Source organism: Polypterus senegalus, chromosome 2 (genome assembly GCF_016835505.1).
Source record: "Polypterus senegalus isolate Bchr_013 chromosome 2, ASM1683550v1, whole genome shotgun sequence".
NCBI classification, from domain to species: Eukaryota; Metazoa; Chordata; class Cladistia; order Polypteriformes; family Polypteridae; genus Polypterus; species Polypterus senegalus.
In genome coordinates this window covers 44,783,980-44,798,478 of record NC_053155.1, presented here as the reverse complement: position 1 = coordinate 44,798,478, position 14,499 = coordinate 44,783,980, and the positions used below count along the sequence as shown (strand labels likewise).

Genomic DNA, 14,499 nt, shown 5'->3' with positions numbered 1-14,499 from the left:
ACAGACATTAAAAAGCATGATGAAGGAAGTGTTTAAGGGAAGACTACTTAGAAGACAATCAAGGGTACGGTAAAGAAGAGGGATGATACTAAGAAAAAGAACATAATTGGCAGACAAAAAGAGTATCTAAAGACAGCCAAGTGGAGATGAGAATTCCACCTTGTACCTGTCTATGGAAGGTCACTAGATGATGATAACAGTCTTATAATTGTTTACATTTGTCAGTTTTATTTTGATATCTATTCCAAATCATATGACATAACGTACGGCAGTCTTTTGTCTAATCCTGTCTGTGTTATACATGGGGTTCTTTTGAACATTCAGATGAATTGCAGTACTGAAAACATGAGTAAATCTGTGACTATAACCAGAAATTAATTTACTCAATCCATGTTGTTTAACAGGATTTAATTAAGAACATGGTATTTGTATTTAAAGAATATCTTCTACTAGCTAAATACCCGCGCTTCGCAGCGGCGGAAGTACTGCATTAAAATTTTTGTTAAGAAGAAAATTTAACCTTTTTAAACTGAGGGAAAATATGCCAATAATTATTTGTTAAGGATCTCTTTGTATACCATGTTGTCAGTTCGGCCCTCCGGTTGTAACATGACCAAGCTGTGCGCTGAGCTTACTCTTGAGCATGCAACTTACAGTTGGCCATGTGAACAGTAATCTTGTCTCAAATCTCACAGCTTGGATTACTGCTGTCATAATCGGTTTGAGTTTCATGGTTTGTTTCAATTATGACAGTATTTTCAGGATTTGTTGTATCGAAGTGACATTCGGCATCTGTCAAGCGTTGTAAGCACAGAACCGGTTTCAGCGATAAAATCACATCCAACTTTTGAGAGTTTAAACATTCATAAACATCAAAGTGTCCACTACTGAAATCGTCACCTGTGAATCTAAGATATTTAAGAGGCATTGGCGGTTGTCGAAAGGTGTAAAATATTTGGCCATTTCGGTACACTTGAAAGCGACAACCGAACAATTCAGCGGCAGCCATCAACTCACATGCAGAACCATAGGTGAAGGGCTTAAGCATTTCACTCTTATAGTGCTCCTGTGTAGTATAATTATCTCCTGTACCATCATCAGTTCACACCTTGAACCTGTCCCAGTCATTCAATACATAAGACACAAGGTTTCTCCGGATATCAAGAGTGAGCCTGATATGGCCGTGCAATATGTAACAAAGAGAATGGAAAAGGTAGGCGGTATCTCCGGGCATGGAAACCACTCGGTAAGTGATAGTTCTTTGATCGATAGTGATCATCTCGATAGACATGGTAATGGGGGTTGGAATGATAAAGGAAATGGGTACCTGAGCAATGTAAAGTAAGTGTAAAATACCTATACAATAACTATAATTGTAATAAACAAACAATAAAACCGCGGAGAAGCTGTGGATTAAACAAAAGGCTGTAGTTATCAGTAGGGAGACGTGAATCCCGTGGCGAAGCAAGGAAGGGAATGTAGAGACTGGAGCGACGGACGGCCTTATATAGGCAGGCAGCCAACAACATGGGAGGCGTTGGGATGGGGGACCCAACGCCGCCTCACACGGTGACCGAGCTGCAGGCTATGGACGTATATATGTACAGTACGTAAGTAGGATTCAGTTAGTGTTGGAAACCCGTGTACCAAATTTCTTGAAGATGGGCCTATAAGTAACAAAGACTGTTGAAAAGTTCAATATGGTGGCCGACAGTGGCATCATACCACCGAAATAAGTACCAAATCTCAGCCTTCTACCTACACGGGAAGTTGGAGAATTAGTGACGTTGGAAAGTTCAATATGGTGGCTGACAGTGGCGTCATACCACCGAAATAAGTATGTACATTGGTTTTTGGTTAGCGCAGGGAAGCCGCCTACCAAATTTCGTGAAGATGGCGCCATGAATAAGAAAGTTCAATATGGTGGACGTTGTTGATCGTTATGACCATTACGCGTAGAATTTCGAAATGAAACCTGCTTAACTTTTGTAAGTAAGCTGTAAGGAATGGGCCTGCCAAATTTCAGCCTTCTACCTACACGTCACGTTGGAGAATTAGTGACGTTTGGAAAGTTCAATATGGCGGCCGACAGTGGCGTCATACCATCGAAATAAGTAAGTACATCGGTTTTGGTTATCGCAGGGAAGCCGCCTACCAAATTTCGTTAAGATGGGGCCATAAATAAGAAAGTTCAACATGGCGGACGTTGTCGACCGTTATGACCGCTACGTGTAGAATTTCGAAATGAAACCTGCTTAACTTTTGTAAGTAAGCTGTAAGGAATAAGCCTGCCAAATTTTAGCTTTCTACCTACATGGGAAGTTGGAGAATTAGTGATCAGTCAGTCAGTCAGTCAGTCAGTCAGTGAGGGCTTTGCCTTTTATTATATTATTATAGATATTTTACCCCCAGCCAGATATAAAGATGAAAAGTTTAGTTTGTTAGTCTGCATAATCTGCTCCTAGTTAAAAATATTGATGATCACAAATTGCATATCACAGATCATAGTATAGGAGGTTTTGCAAACAATGCTGAGCTGTTTAGTTTGCTAAAAGAAAAGTCTTTCCATTGTTTCATTCAGTTAGTATTTTTACATATGCAAAGCAAAATAACCACCATTCTATGACAAGTAGCTTAGCAGAACCTTCAGATTTATTTTACTCTTTCTAGAAAGTACTGAAAAGTATTTTCAGGTTGTCTAGGCTACGCTGCACCTTATGGCACTATCTCTGTAAGAAAGTCATAAACATTAGGCTAGGTTTCCCACTACATTGTTATTTTATATAGCTAATACTATATATTTTAAACTAAAATTCAAAGATCTATTGTGGTATTTCTAACAGTGTAAGGTTTGTTTTTGTTAAGTCTTTTTAACATTGTGTCCTGTTCCCGGAAAAGGAAACTGAAGATCTTGACCTGAGTTTAATGCTTGCTGAGGAAACCTCTTTGCAGCTAGGTAATAAGAACTGATGTTGATACCTAACTGCAAAGCTAAGATTGGGCCAGCGTTTGTAGACTATGACAGGGGGAAGATGTTCAACATCAAAGGAAGCTGATCTACTCTGAGCCTATTAACATTTTTAATGACTCCTGAGTTATACCAGACCTGGGGCCTCATGTATAAACGGTGCGTACGCACAGAAATGTTGCATAAGAACTTTTCCACGTTCAAATCGCGATGTATAAAACCTACACTTGGCGTAAAGCCACGCACTTTTCCACGGTACCTCATGCCTTGTCGTACGCAAGTTCTCCGCTCGGTTTTGCAGACTGGTGGCACCCAGCGTCAAAGCAATGGTACTGTTCCTGTGTGGTTACTCCTTATTTTCCTGACGTGGCTTTATAAATACACTGAAACTAACCGCATATTGTTTATTAGTGTCATGCATCTGATTGTAATTAACTTGTAACAATATAATGGTCGGTATACAGTTTCATGGACACGCTGTCTCAGCCACTGCAAAACGTTTTAAAGCCTTTCCTGTACAGACCTCGCGGTTCAGAAACAGTTTCATCCAAAGAACTTTAAATGCACTTAATCTACAATCACCCCACTGTAAACTTGCACTATAGTTATAATATCGCACAACCTGAGCCACTTTATAAAGTGCGTATTTACATATGATGACGATATAATTTTTAAGGTGAAAGGCAGCAAAAAATGTTTATTAAATTATACAGATAAAACTTTAACTTCATTCAAATAATCTATATTCTTCACTGGGAGTGTCGTTAAGGATAGAATAATTAATCATATACTACGAAGATATTTCAATGTTCCTTAAACGTTTTGAAGAATCGGCGCTAAACTTACAGATGGCTTAACTTCTATTACAGAGCTGATTGTGTGGCAATCGGTTACTTGAGGAAAGAAAAGCACTGACTGCAGTGACGGCTACGCCAATATATATTGAATATAAAACAGAAAGAGAAAATAACAACACAGCTAAAAATGCAGCGACAAATTTCAGCAAAAGTTAAATGCTTGTGTCATGAGCACAAGGCGGCTATGCAGTATCTGCAATGGATGTGACCATCCACTGTGCATAAGATACCTTACTGACATTGGTGGGCGAAGGAGCCACCGATTCTTCCTCTGCCCAGTGCCACCACAAGCCTAGAGCCGCCCCTGAGTACTGCTGCAATAAATGATTTCGTCGAAGTGAAACACATGTTTAATAACGTGCTTTAACTCCTATCATCATGAAGATGATATCACGTATACATCTCAGTATTTTAGTTATTCAGAGAGCTGTAATATCACGAATGTAATGAATTCTGTGTCCAGTTGGAGGAAGAGAGCCGGTTTAAGAAGCAAGTAGTGATTCACACACACAGGCACATAGAAGATCAAATAAAACAAATCATTTAACGTGCTACTTTAATTATGATGTGATTTGAGAAACTGGTTAATTAAACGATTTTAAGATGAAGTTTATGATGTTCTACTTTAATGACAAAATAAACTACGTGATTAAAGTAGAAATGTCGAGATTGAAGTTGACATTTCGTGCTTTTTCCCCACTGTGTGCCTTTTTTTCTCTGTACCCTAATAAGCTTTCATATGACACTCAGACAGTGGGCTACAACTCGGCTTTTCACGGCGACTTTGATATGTGACTTCTTTTTTATTTCCAGCACTGTGCGATTTTATGAACGTGAGCTTTCAAGTTTCTCCAACACATTATGTCACTCGATCAACTTCCTTTTGTTGATTATACCACGGTTTATTTGAACAAATAGTATGTTTTTCCTTTGCCTCCACTTGGTATTCGCTGAAATTCTTATATTTTCCCCCGTGCTTTTCTCATTGTCTTTTCACAGAAGGCTGAGTTTAAGGGCGATTTATATTGACTTGCATATTCAAAGAGGCGTAATTCTGGGAGGAGTTGGGGTGTTACATAATGCGCGTGCACGAGCGTTAGTTTTCACGCTGATTGGGATTTATGTAGCAGAAGAACGTGGAAGTTGGAGTACGCACAGATTCCTGCATCTGGATTTTTCTGTGCGTAAGCAAATTTCGGCTTTTGTGCTTACGCCATATTATAGTGCGAGTTCTACGCACGGCGTTATACATGAGGACCCTGGTGTGTGAAACCCCTGGAAAGCAGAACCTTGGTAGTTTTGTACCCGTAAGTAAAGCCTTGCTTTTACTTGCTCAGTAAATCAGCTTGCAATAATTTGTAATAGTTCTATAAGTGAGTTACTTTCTAGTAGCTGGCACATGCAGAGTTAGTCAGCAAATGTGGAATTCTTCATGTAGTTCATCACCAATAGGACAGCCGCTTGTACATATGTATATGCTTACTAAGCTCAGTTGACAGACTTGGGTATTGTGCCTGTTGGACTGTGTAATACTGTTGTTAGTGTATCTGGTTTTAATAGAAGTTCAGAAATTTGCTTGTAAAATTGTACTTTGATCACATTTGGAGGCCTTCCATAGTTGCTTTTTTCTTTCAATCATCAAAAAAACAAAAGCTTTAATTGGAGTTTGTTTTTAATTAAAATAAATTTAATTTAGGGAGCCAAGAACTCAATAGCACATTCAGCAAGACAAAAAAAAGTTTTGCTTACACAATGGTTGAATTGAAAAAGGACCTCACACAGAACAAATGAGCTGTTCAATAGCTACCGGCAGACGGAATGAGTTCAAAATGTCAGTAAACTTTTTGCAGGCCTCATAATTCATTCACCCATTTTCTGAACCCATTTTCTATTAGTCAGAGTCAAAGAAAGATGGAGCCCTTTCTGACAACAGTGATTGTAAGGTAGAAACCAGTCTATTGCTGGCCACACTCTTGTACACATCTCCAATGTGTCAGACTTGGCCAGTTTTGACCAACCATGCAATTCAAAAACATTTCTCTGAATTATGAAAGTCCTTAAAGGCATTGCACAAGAATACAAAAGTGGTATCTCCCCTCCACTGTGCAAGAGATTGACCCTTGTTCAAGTACAGTAAGGCAACTACACTCTCCTGTGAGCCACTGTACTATCTGTTAGCCATGTAATAAACTCTCTTTAAATCTCATTATCGCTTTCTTTGTGCGTGTTTTAATTATTCTTAAATGGATACATGCAACCTTGATTGCAAGAGAACATTAAAATGTCTACACATAAGGTGCTCAGAATACACTCAAATCTGAATATTAAAGTAGATACACCCATTATGTGTTTAAAATGAAAGAAAATTGCTGTAACACCAGCCTCTGGCAGCATATCATTGAGCACTATGGTAGAATCATCCTTGTGCTGGAAGTTCTCCACAGGCTGACCAGAGTTTTAGGCAAACGGTGTGAGATATTATCTATATATATAATTCACTAAGGCAAGACACCCATGGAAAGCACGCTGAAAGGGGCGTGGATTCACTAAGCCGCCGACAAGTAAGACACCTATGGCGCGCAGGAAGGAGCCACGCCCACCAACTCCAAGACCATTGGATACGACGACAACTCGCAGAGCCACACCCACCAACTCGGACGCGATGACACAGAAAAAACGGCGTCATTTATATTCGTCTGTCGTAGAGGCCACATGCCCCTCCGAGCGACGTTGACTGTTCATAGAGGCATGTTTCTCACGGAGGTGAATCGCCATATGCAGCGTGTAAAACGGTTTGCGAGGGGTATCCCATGGGATCCTTAAAACAATCCTTTACAACTGAGGTTAAAACACAATGAAGCAAGCAGTCTTTAAAAACCGAGTTTTCGGTTACGATGCACGACCGCGGTCGGGTGTCTTGGTGGATTATATATAGAAAAGCAGCCAAAACCGCACAGAGCAATGAAAAGTCTACGTGAGTCACAGGTGCATGTGGACTGTGCAAAGACGACAACGACCCGAGTGATGATTCGGAGGTGGGCACATGAGCAGGCAGGGCGCACTGGTGATCCACCAGTTTTCTGTCACGGACGATTGTGTATTGGTTCGTTCCGTGCATTGTTACAATGTTGCTTTTCTTGCTGATTTATTACATTACCGATTTTTCATATGTTAATTTTCTCCCTGTGCTTAAAAATCATTAAAAAACCGGCCTGATTATGCGGCGTATGGTACGCCGCGGGTTGGCTAGTTGGTTATAATATCATAACATTCTTCTGCTTGCTACAACATCTACAACATAGTATAATATTTTTTTTTTTTGCCAGTCATCTGCTGTTCCCATGTGACTACCCTCCACATACCACTAGTACAACTATGTGTCTCCTGTCCTGTCCACTTGATGTGGATCATCATGACAATATGTGGTATCTCCTGGTGTTCCTTTGTTAACCATGAAGTGTACTTTCTGCATTGTATTGTTGTTTGATAATTGTAGTTTGTTTATTGTCATTCTCTCAAGTTCGACTTTAGCCTTAAGCATAATAGCTCTTGGTTAGATGTGGTACTTAGCATGTTTCTTCTCTGTCTTTAGCTTTCTTAAGAATAGGCAAGGCTGTTTTGTTCTTCAAATTGCATGTAAGGACATTGTTAAATGTATGTGTGCCACATAGACATTGAGTGTGGAGGTACAGTACATAGTGCTTCCTATTGTCATTGTTTTTACAATAGAACCATCCTGAGTTTTTCATTTATTTTTAAACCTAGGAGCATAAATATGTTATGCTTAACATATTGTGACTACTATGAGTAATCTCAGCCCCCAAAGCTCAATGTTAGATCCGTGGCTCAAAATGCCCAAAAAGACATTCTTTGTGTTCTCCTCGAGACAGCTATCCACTTTCAGCCATGTGTGGATTTTGGCAGGCTGTCTCCTAGTTCTATCATCATTGTTCTTCCTCAGATAGGTTAGCAGATAATTGTTACCAGTAGGAGATATGTTCCATGAAAGCTTTCTGCTTTTCTATTGTGTCTTTTTACCCTTTTTTGTAGGTGTGACAGTCATGTTTTTATAAAGATAACGTGTGAGGTCATATCTGAGCTTTTTAGTTGCAGTGACTTTTATACTGTCCAGGTCCCTGTGATGCTGATGGCCATATGATCCTGTCGACTACACTAATTGTGACAACTAGGGAGCATCTCATGTCCCCAGATCTCAGATACAACTACACAGTCTCAGCTTCAAATAAAGTGTTTTTTATTATATAAAGTAACTTTACACAGCACCATCATGATTCCTTTTCTTTTTCCCATCCAAGTTTTGTCCACCTCCTCCTGATTCCAGCTTCTTGAGTGAGGTGAAGTGATTTCTTTTAAATGGGACTCGGGACCATAACATTGCAGCCAGGAACTACTTCCTGGTCATACTGTAGCCTGAGGAAGTCTCCTTCCAGCAGTGTCCTCTGGCAGCACCCAGGGAGACCAAGACTGATGTCCTTGTGAACTACAAGTCCTATGCAACCCTGCAAGAATCCGAAGTGGGGACAGGTCCAAGGAACCCTGCCTCCTGAACTATTCTTGGCTTCTTCCAGACTGTGACTGTGTTCGCCAACTCCCTTGCTGTGTTGCTGCGTATCCTTCCACCGCGCATAACCAAACTAGTTTGCCCACGTAGTCTATAAGTACGACGCTAATGGCATAAGCCGAAACACTCATGTCTCAATTTTTTAAAGTTTTTATGGGAGTGAGCGTTGTAAGTTCGACTTCCTCACTCATACACCACATACTTTCACTTTCACAGCATGCAACAAAACTACTGTAGTTCGCAAACTCCCTCACTCATATGCAGCGTAATTTTGCCACCTGCAACCAAATTAGTTCACCCCCGTAAGTCTGTAAGTACGATGCTAACAGCGTAATCCGAAACACACGTCTCAATTTTTTTTTTGTTTGTTTTTATGGGAATGAGCGTCGTAAACTCGAAACGTCGTGACGTTGTAACCCGAGGACCCCCTGAACAGAGAAACAATATTGCAAGGTTGATCTAAGTTGAAAGAAATATCTTAATTAATCTTAATTGGCAAGTAAACTTTTTTATTGTGTATGTATGTCTAATATTTTATGCATTAAATGGATGTTTTTAAATTTTTGAAGGAAAATATTAAGTTGAGCATGTAGTATGTGTGTAGAATGCAAAATTCACAAAAGAATCATTGATGTGTATGTACAGTAGGCAAGACAATTGTTTTGCTATGCTGCAGTCTATTTATGCATTCTGCTCTCATTCCCTTCTCTGCTTCTTTAACAGTGCAGCTATAAAGAGGCCATTATGTTGTTCTCTTTCTAGATGCCAGTGAAATACCGGAGCAGCTTGGAGATGATCTGTCTCATCACTCTGGAGCTGGTAGGAACAGGAGCTCTGCCAGCACCCCAGCATCCTCTTTACCGCAGGAGCACAGTAAGTGGCATGCCTCTCAGAATGTGCTGTCCACAGAAGCACAGGCACAAATCCTAGAGTTAGTAGGTGTTCTTCTATCTGAAGTTATGAAATTATTCATGCTACATTGAGTATTTAAAGGGGTTTTCTTTAGGAATGTGAAAAAGCTATTGCTCTGAGAAAAACCCAGTAGTTGACTTGAATAATATCAATAGACATTTTTCCACAAGCTTAATTATGAAAAGTGCTATTATATAACCTAGAAGTAAATTACTGTTTAATTTACTGACTAGGGAGGCATCTTTTGCCAAATCTACTAGTGAAATCTTAAGATGTTTGGGAAGTGAGAATTCTTGACTCAATTATGCATTTAAATTTTGTTTAGTCCTCAAGGAATGAGAAAAACTGCTGGTATTTTCTGTGAAGGGCATTTTATTTTTTTATCTAATCCTTTACCACTTATAAAGCGTCACCTTTCATGAGTATGAAAGGTCACCAGGCCCTGATTCAGTTCATGCTTTAATGCAACAATAGATCATGCCCAACCATATGCAGATAAAGAAATTGTGACAAATTTTCACAGTGCAGCTATAAATAGGCAAACTATAATAAAAATGGATAGCATACTTTTCCACCTGTCTCTTTATATCAGCTGTCTTATAGAAACATTACTAGAAGAGATCTATGTAGATGTGACAAAAATAGGATGATTAGTCAGCTTTATTGATGCTGTGCATTCTTATCATCTGCATTTATGTATAGCTCCTCCAGTTTTCAGCACTATTTGTTTGGGGGAGAGAGATGTGTGTCATTTTACTTTAGCTGGCACATACAGTACTAGCCAGAGTATAAATTGCATCACAGTAACTGAGACTGAGATCACACATGGATACTATCAATACCACATCACATACATTTGCTTCTTTAAATCTGACCACCCCTTCCCTATTTGATCGAATAATCTAGTATGAAGCAAGGCCTCATATATATTGAGACATCAAAAAAGAATAACTGAGCTGTTTGTTTACTTCAGAACAGCTTTGATTTTATTTTTTTTCCCCTAATGTATTTTTATCACTGAGTTACAGAGAGTGGTTTGTGATTCTTCCAGTTAAATAAGATTAAAATAAAGAATAAGCAATGTAATGTGAGATATAACAAAATAATGTTGATCCCATTAGGTGTTACTCCAAAATAAAATTGACCGTAAGGCATTCCCAAAGCATATGACCTAGTGAGGCAGGCATGTGATGATATTGCATACATTTTGTCTATTCTTAGGTGTGATAGATTTGTGTGATGAACCATTTTTAACTGAAATACACAATGCTTTTACTCAAATTGCTGAGGCATTTATCTTGCAGATGTCTTTTTATTCTTTATTTGAGATTCAGAATAGGGTTTCCCATTGCATATGTTGTCTAAGCTCATCTAGGGGTGCACTTTTTGATATGCTTTGCTGTAGTATGGAAATTCTGTCTGTTTCATTATCACTACTAGGTAAGTATAGTTTTAACCATAGATGTTGATGGGATATTAATCCAAGTTTCTTTTAACAAAGTTTCAGACTTGCATATTGCGTAAATAGTGTGTTGGAGAATTGTACTTGAGGAAAAATTGCTCAAGGAAAGGAGGCATATTCTCAGTACAGACGTTTTTAAAGGTCCAGACATCAACTTTCCATAAATTAAATACATGATAGTTTAAGGATGACTGGAATACATTTTTATTTTGTATAGAAGCAACTTTCATTATCTTTCAGCAGATACTAATTTTAATTGTCCCAGTTTATGTGAGCCAAGACATGAACCATATATTGATATCTGATTTGGTACCTTTGAGCACATTTTTACATTGCCATTTACTGTAGCATCTGGATATTTAAAATGTTGTGAGACAGTTAAAGAAACCTGATCCAGTCTGATGTGCAAGATTGTTCACTTAGAGTAATATACTTTAATAGTGAGCTTAGAAATCCAATAGGACTTTTCTAATTAGTTCAGTATAGATGGCAACGATGAAATATTACTCAATAAGGTGGTGCACTTTATCAGCAGTATAAAGTGGCAATTTTTCCCCCCAGGTCCTTTTTTGTACAATCCCCTCAGTCTCTGTTAGTTTGCAGATAGGATTTAATAGCAATAACTAGTAATATTGGTGGTAATGGTCAGCCCTGGCTGTTATTGTGTTCTAGTGTGAAATAATCAGAATTTATACTTTTATGAACAGAGGCTTTTTGACTGGGATAGTATTCCATTTTCCATGGACATGTGCTGGGTCTGAAAAAATTTGTGTGGCACAGTGAATATACAGTATATACCTATTTCACTCATGCAAAGATTTTTTATCCTGCATCCACAGATAATAAGATCTCTGAAAACTGACAGTGGTATATACTACACATAGAAATTAGTAAAGCTTTATCTTTAGCACATCCAGTTTCATTTTGTACAACAACAATAACATTAATTTCTGTAGCTCATTTTCACAAAAAGGATATAACTCAACATGCTTTTGAGGTGTCAATGAAATAGAAGGAAAGAAAAAACAAATTAAAATTACAGAGATGAATAATAAGTACATACTATATATCTCTATTATAAAAAAAATCCTGGAAAGGAAAAGCAGGGCGACGATAAGTGATCTTCTTGAAAGTTCTTGGAAGACACTTAAAAGACCCGCGAGACGCAAACAATATCAAATAACACCCAGTCGTGTAAAGGCACGTAGGACACACAGATCCGCTGCTCTCAGCACATATAAAGTGTATAAGGACAATGTGTTCTAGATGAAACATCAACGAAAGAAGAAGAAAGAGCAGCGCGTAGAAAAGAGACCCAAAAGCGTTGGCGAGAAAAAAAGGCAGATAAGAGATTATGAAAGCAGTGGAATTCGAAAGGCTCAAACAAACAAATGCGTGATACACATGCAGGGAGAAAGGTAAAGAATATGAAAGCAGTAAAATTCGAAAATATTGTAGCATCCCAGCCAGGTTGAAGCCTTTTTTGTTTTAAGTGACTGTTAGGTCTGATTGAGGGAGGGCGAAGTATAATACAGAAGACTGATAGCAGCGCGACGGCACCTCCTTAGCATGTGTTAAGCCGCCCCAACCCCACCTGGCAACGCAAGCAGCATTATATGTCTTCAGAAAGAGATTTAACCACGCCCGGGGCCGGAAATAAAGGTATTTTAAAGTATAGTGTTTACAACGTCGCACGAGACAAGGCAGTGAGACATCATTTAAAACAAGTCCACGGACATCTAACCTAGCAGTTGTTGGATTGCTTTTGGCAGACACGCTTCATGAGCTCCCAGCTCTTAAAACAACGACAAGAGACAAGCAAAACACGCAGCTCGCCAGCAGCAAAAAGCCTGCCGATGATCAGAATGCTTCTCTTTAGCGTGCGTTCAGCCAAACTAACCCTCACACCACCCCTCCCTTCACAACGCGAACGACAGAGATGTGAAGTGGCAAAAGGACGGCTTTGAAATGATCGGGCAGCAAGTCAAGCAGAACAGGCAGCTTGCAGCAGCAGAAAGACAACAGATGCCCAGGGCCGGAAATAAAGTATTGTTTTTACAAAATTTTTCAAATAAAAGTGAAAATAATGCATATGTAACAATTCCCATGAAACTAATAATCTTTTTTAATTGTATATCCGGTAAACAAAACCCTGGGGTGGGCAAACAAAGTAATGTTATAGAAGGGAGCATCTTCTCTGTTATTCATCTAAAGGATTTTTGCAGTAGTATGTGATTCACTTTCTTAAAGCAAGTCATAACGGAGCTTTGTAAGGACAAAAAGGTGTTTTCATTACCTACTAATGTAAATAAAATCTTGCCGCATTCCTTAAATATTACTTATTTCTTTGTGTATCTCTAACTGCATGCTTGATTTATTTAAGTGTTACATGATGTTATTAGCTATTTTTCCATTTTTCATACTTGGAGTGGCATTTTTCAGAGCATTCCTTTGTATATCTTTGGTGATATGTTGAACTCCAGGAAATAACGCTTTGTATGGAAATTAATTTAATAAAATCTTTCTCAGCTAGTATTAATTGGATGAAAACTCAAGCTCAATTAGTAGTTCTTAATATTTATTTATATATATAATATATATATTTATATACTTCCTAAATTAGGGGGGATCATTAGAAATAACAATATCATCATCACTGTAAGATTTAAGAGATGGTCGTAAGCAGTTATTGATAAAAATGTTCATGAGTAGTTATGATAAACTGGGAAGAAAAGAAATACTGTCTTAAATAAGGCCACAGAAACCACAGTGAGAGTTGTTATCTATACTAATAAAAGGCAAAGCCCTCACTCACTCACTCACTGACTCACTCACTCACTGACTCATCACTAATTCTCCAACTTCCCGTGTGGGTGGAAGGCTGAAATTTGGCAGGTTCATTCCTTACAGCTTCCTTACAAAAGTTGGGCAGGTTTTATATCGAAATTCTACGCGTAATGGTCATAACTGGAAGCAGTTTTTCTCCATTTACTGTAATGGAGATGAGCTTCAACGCCGTGGGGGCGGAGTTTCGTGTGACATCATCACGCCTCCCATGTAATCACGCAGTACATAGAAAACCAGGAAGACCTAAAAAGCGCTGAAGAAAACATGCATTATATAATTGAGAAGGCAGCGAAACAATAAGAAGCGAGCGAGTGACATATACAACCATATTCATGAGTTCTGCTACTTCGGAAACAAAGCACGATGTAAACCTACACTTTAAATTAAGTTCATAGACAGGCTGCCGCTGGCGTTTGTAATTTAGTGCCTGCCCATATAAGGCCGTCCATCAGCGGCAATCCAATAGCAAACTGCCACGGGTAAATATTCACGGTTGAAGGACTGTGCTTATGGAGAGGAAGATGAGATGGTCTGGGTGGTGTTTGACACAAACTCAGCGAACTGCGAGAGAAAGTTTTAAGTGCCAGGACTAAGGTAACATTAAATACAGCCATGGACATAGCACGAGATGGCACCAGCACAGCTGGGAACCTTCGATGCATGTACACCGAGCGGCTCACGTGAACTGACGCAGTGCACAGATAAAAGGCAACAGTTCCAAAGAGCTGAACAAAACCAATTACACAATTGAAAAGGCAGCAAAAAATATGAAGCGTCTCATACATACAAGCATATTCATAAATCCAACTACTGCGGAAACAAAGCACACGTTGGAAAAAGTCAATGTCCCGCTAAAGGAAGACAGTGTAAA

The 14,499-nt window shown here is 38.9% G+C and overlaps 1 protein-coding gene across 3 annotated transcripts in view; it reads left to right on the top strand.

Annotated features, from left to right (window-relative positions):
• ofd1 (OFD1 centriole and centriolar satellite protein) overlaps positions 1-14,499 on the top strand; it is a 137,675-nt gene that overhangs the window by 109,300 nt on the left and 13,876 nt on the right. For all 3 annotated transcript variants that reach the window (XM_039743606.1, XM_039743603.1, XM_039743604.1), the window contains exon 20: positions 9,170-9,280. In XM_039743606.1, coding sequence (XP_039599540.1) covers positions 9,170-9,280 — 111 coding nt within the window. The remainder of the gene's footprint in view (positions 1-9,169; positions 9,281-14,499) is intronic.